Here is a 5392-nt window from a genome sequence, read left to right on the forward strand (position 1 = left end):
TTGGACTCCCCCCCCCCCTCATCATCATCAGTAATCTGTCAGACGACAGGTCCACAGTCTCTTCCAAAACAATTCCTCCACTTAATGCGATCTAGAGCTTTCTCCTTCAAATGACAGTATCCTCTTCTGTCCCCAAGGTCATCCAGCATCTTCTTACGTCTTCTTCCTCGTCTTCTTGTCACTTCTATCCGCCCCTCTATCTTTCCTTCAGTAACTTCTTTTAGAAGGCAGTTTCTGCGTAAAACATGACCAATCCAATTAGCCTTCCGTTTTCTTATTTCGTGTAGGATATTCCTCTGCTCACTGACTCTAATTAACACTTCTTCATTTCTCACATAATCGGTCCAACTGATCTACTGCCCTAAGTGTCCAACCCCCCACTAAGCGAAAAAAAAAGTTACTTGTAGGAAACTTGCAGAAGAATAACATTTGGAACTTCCCCTGTCAGTAATGCAGTGTGGATCCTTGAATGCGTCGTGACGTATTAAAACCTTTTCACATACGAAAATCCCTTCCTCCCAAGTAACTGAAGACAATTTTGATTTTTGTACATTTTTCATAAGCGTCATGTGAGACATTACTGAAGGTAACCCCACACATTACATTGTAGCTACTTCAATGTGTGTTAAATAACAAGTCTTTCAAAGTTTCCGTGTAAAATACCTACAGCAGAATAGCATTCAGAACTTCGATTTTGTCTTCTACCATGTGAACAATAACCATCAGCAGCCCATTGGGAATATATTTGGAAACATGAAGACAGATTAAAAAGAACTTTTCAACTGTGAAAGGCCTTTCTTGCCCAGTTAATATAGGGTATTTCGACTTTTTTTATGTATACTTCGAAGCGTCGTCGTAGACATTATCGCAAGTACGTTTGGTCGCTTCAGTACGCGACTTAAAGCCGGTGTGCTGAAGTGTACAGTATCACCCACACGCGACCTGTGTATAATATTTAGTGCAAGTTCCCTGACGTATTAAGCCAATCTATAATTCAATGGGCATACGTCTGCTCCACAGAGTGCAATGTATTAAACGTCCGGCTGTTATCACGGGAATGAAGCATTTGGTCTCGTGTAATAGTCAGCAAAATTTGACCTGGAAGGAAAGAACTGATTATTTTAAGCTTACGATTTCTGTTTATGTGATATAAACAATTAACTATTTCAACACATGTTTGTCACGTTGGAAGGCGTGTTTCTGTACTCATCATGCCATTCCATTTGTATCAGTTGACAGAGGACGTCGTCCGACGCTTTGGACGGCTTCCAGTTAATGATTAATTGGAAACTACACACACACACACGGTCGATCTCCTATGCATGTGTTGTGTGGTTCGGGTGGATGGAAATTGAATTGTTTTGCACGTTGTTTACCTCTCTTATAAGATGTCCTGATAGAATAAACGAATGGTCATGCTCTTATCGATAGGTAACGTATGATCTAAAGAGCCGTGATAACACAGTCGGTATAGCGACTGGGCTGGACGACTGAGGGATCGGAGTTCGAGTCCCGGTAGGGTCAAACATTTCTCTTATCCACGTCGTCCAGACCGGCTCTGGGGTCCACACAACTTCCTATCCAATGGGTACCGGGGGCTCTTTCCCCAGAGGTAAAGCTGCCGGGGCGTGAAACTGACCACTCGCCTCCAGCTAGTGCCGAGGTTAAGAAAATGTGGAACTATACATCCTCTCCCCATACGCCTTCATGGCGTAGTGCTTAATTACTTAAGCACAAGGATAACTTTACATTAATGTATGATCAAAGAAAGATTGTTATACTATCAGTAAACATTTGCCATTCATATATTAGTGAATACCATCATTACACAACTTCTTGAAGAATTTTGCTGGATATCTGCAATCGGACTGTAAAGTAAAGTAAAGTAAAGTAAAGTAAATGTAAAGTAAAGTAAAATAAAGTAAAGTAAAGTAAAGCTATCCCTGTACCAGGCCGTGAAGGCCCATAGGGTGAGACGTTGAGGGTCCCACATTATCTAGACAGCCGGCTCAAAGATGGCGGTAAGGTCAGCCTTATGCACCGGCCGCGCTTTACTTCCCAGGAAAATTATTTAATTAATTCTTGGTACTCATTTCTGTTGCCGGTCACGGTAGCCGAGCGGTCTAAGGCCTGCACTGTCTTCGCTCGTTCGGAAGCCGGGATCGTCGGTTCGAATCCCACTCAGGGCATGGATGTTTGTGTGCGTTTTTCTGTGTTTGTGTACAAGTAGAGGCCTTGCGACGAGCTGATCACCCGCCCAAGGAGTCCTACCGTATGTCTAAGATCTAGAAAAACCGAAGTGAACGGAGAAGTTCATGGAGGTAGGCCTAGGCCCACTGGGGCTGTAGTGCCAAGGAAAAGAAAACTCATTTCTGTTAAGAGGCTGAGTGAACCCCAGGACCATAGTGCGGCTGGAAGGATTAGGTAAATTGAAAAAAAATCCATTGACCTCATCGGGACTTGAACGCAATCGGACTGTAATTAAAGCAATTTAGCATCACGTCAAATACTGATCGAACGAACCCTGTTTCTTGCAAACAGCTAGAGACAGAGAGTGGGATGGAACATGAGACTAAGACACGTAGAAAACATATGTCACTATGAATACTGCTTGGAAATTCTGTTAAGCCTTTGGTTTCGTCGAATCTCTTTTCGAAGAAGCAGCATGTAATTTCAAGCAGTAGCATCACTTGCATGCTAAGTCATACGCCGTAATGTTTGTTGGTGCGTCTGAGTTGAAGAACAGTCAGCTTACAAGCATTGTTAATAGCTGAATGCTGTTCTCGGTATCGCTGTCCGTAAACGCTCCTATGATTCAAGCTTAGAAATATGATAAGCTTCTTAGTGTAACAGGATGGGAGTTCTTGTCTGTCGTGCTTCTATGAAAAATGTGTGGGCTCTTCATAGCTTCCCAGCACAGTCTGCCGAAGAACCTGTTTCATCGTCGTTTTTTTTATTACTAGTGGGGTGGGACTTGTACTGCGGCCACTTCTGGCCTTTTATACCAGCTCCAGATTTTAGGTGAGGGTGATTGTGGAGCAATTGGTGGAATGAAGATTGGCAGGGGAAACCAAAGTACTCGGAGAAAACCTGCCCCAGCCCCACTTTGTCCACTACAAATCCCACTTGACCAGATCCGGGATGGAACCCGACTAACCGCTTGAGCTATGGCGCGGCCTTCATCGTGGGTTAAAGATCAAAGTAGATATCTTACGAAATTACTTGCATATTGTATCATCCTGAGGGAGTAATACACCATCCTCACAAGAGAACGTCTGTTTTGTCAGTGATTTGTCACACAGCCGAAAAGGAATGCCTGATTTGTACGAATTGTATTCAGATGTAAAACTTAGTTTCGTTTTCAAGCATGTAAGAGTTGCATCCCATTTATCCTACTTGGCGCAACACTCAGTCCTTCAATATATTTGTACAGCTATCGAATCTGTTGTGCAGTTCTTTGTGTCTTGGTATTTCTATTTGAGTTCAAAATTGTACATCCTATATCCTAGCGCGGAGTCCTGCGGAAGTCTTCTCCGCCAAGTGGGGCAAACCCATAACGCGTCAGTTGGCTTCACGACTACGCTGTCTAGACAAGGGACTATGTTTTGTGTCCCTCGTCCCACAAGTAGAGAATCATGGAAACGTGTACCAGTATGTAAGCAGTTCATACTCTTCCGATCTTAAAGAAATGCGTGACCACGGCGTGGTGCTCATGCATCTGCGGTGTCTTACAGGATGTTCATAATCGTGATTTGTTGACCGGAATCGCAGTCTGCCTATGTCACACAGTGGTGTGTTTAAACTGAATGTTGTTCAGTGTGACAAGTCAGTGTGATTTGTGAACATGGGGAGTAAGAAATGTTTGTATTAGGTTGTTCCGTGTCTGTCAGCTTTTGAAGGACTGTGTTCCATGGAGTTTCCGTAATTACAGCAGTTACTTCAACTGATGGAGGGCTGCCTTTACGAACTTGTTGCTTTACGATACTCGATATGAAGTTGGCGAGGAATTGCAGAACTCAACTTGCAAGCATTTGCTTTGCAGTAAAACTTGATGACAGGTATAACTTGGAATTAGTGCTGCTGAAAGTAATTGGCAATTAGAAAAAAGTGGCTACGTGTTACGCGGTACTTTAATAATTTATATGCGACGGAGAATGAAGTTCGTAATGTCGTGAGGCATGAAAACGATCAATGAACGTAAATCAGTGATCCTGCCCACTGCGGTTAAATAGTGGTGCTGCAAGTACAGACACCGCGATGTGACTACTATGGAGTGACTGTTACTGCCAAGTGTGCCGATCCCTCTACCAAAGAGTGTGATCATGGATCATCGTAGTCTCAACTGTATTGGTCGGATGTCAAGCCAGCAGCAGCAGCGCAATGGAGGGGATGCTAGTGACAGTAGCAGCGGCAAAAGACGTCCACACAGCTGGCACAGTTCCACCCAGACGCTTTGTCGCGTCGGTATGTATCTATTCGGCGCCTGAGAATTTACTACATATGTCATTCGTTGTATTCCAAAAAATTCGCCCCCAAAACAGTTTTCGAGAATCATGTACCCGCTGTAAACTTCAGTACATTCATCATGTGTCCATTTCTGACCTCGACAGTAGAATCCAAGAATTATTTTCTAAAGAACATCATTTTGAGATCAGTTTGCTTCCTTTGTTACTTCAATTTCAGTTAAAAGAGTTCTGCCTTCCGGGATATAACTCCGTGTAGCCCGTTGAAAGTCAACCGACGTTCCGTGGGAGCATTCGCCTCAGTCTTACACGGTCGAAGAACAAGCCAAGAAAAAAGACCAGCATTGGGCAGGTAGAAAGCAGTCATATTCTTCGACCCAGCAGATGGAGGCGAGATGTTCCGAAACGTCTGTTGACGTCTAACGGACTAGACGGCGCTATATCCCAGAAGATGGAACTCTTCATGACCATCGCTGTGAGAACCTCAAATCATACATTGATTTTACTTGTCCAGTGTCGGCTTTCAACCGTTCCAAATTCTCTATTAGTTGTTGCCTCATGTAATAAACACGTAAACGCACGTGCTCCGGGTCTGATCAAGTGGCAGGTCATAGATGAAGTCGCACCCGAATTTCAGTGTTCTGCGGCCCCAGAAAGAACCCCTTCAGATGGTTGGGATTATGGCTTTCGAGGCTTCCACTGTTTCCTGCGGCTTTCTCTGGCGTGTCAGCCAGCCCGAAGCGTTTGTCGCTATCGCTTTCAAAATCCATGTGAACAGAATGGCTGGGTGGCGGGAGGGATCTGTAGAGAATTACTCTGGAGAAGGATCAGTATAGCGACGAGCTACGGGCTGGGCTGCCGGGGTTCGATCCCCGATAGAAGCAAGATATTTGTCTTCCCTACAGAGTCCAGACCGGCACCGAGGCTCA

The 5392-nt window shown here is 44.3% G+C and overlaps 1 protein-coding gene across 5 annotated transcripts in view; it reads left to right on the top strand.

Annotated features, from left to right (window-relative positions):
• Positions 1–5392, top strand: part of LOC111864472 (kalirin) — a 768927-nt gene that overhangs the window by 140027 nt on the left and 623508 nt on the right. For 4 of the 5 annotated variants that reach the window (XM_023851735.2, XM_033751441.1, XM_033751442.1 and 1 more), the window contains exon 1: positions 3735–4464. The exons of the other annotated variant lie outside the window; for it this stretch is intronic. In XM_023851735.2, the coding sequence (XP_023707503.1) occupies positions 4323–4464 (142 nt within the window). In that variant the 5' untranslated portion in view covers positions 3735–4322. Of the gene's footprint in view, positions 1–3734; positions 4465–5392 lie in introns of those variants that run through there. 5 annotated transcript variants of the gene reach the window in all.

The sequence above is a fragment of the Cryptotermes secundus genome, unplaced genomic scaffold (genome assembly GCF_002891405.2).
Source record: "Cryptotermes secundus unplaced genomic scaffold, Csec_1.0 scaffold737, whole genome shotgun sequence".
Lineage (NCBI taxonomy): Eukaryota > Metazoa > Arthropoda > Insecta > Blattodea > Kalotermitidae > Cryptotermes > Cryptotermes secundus.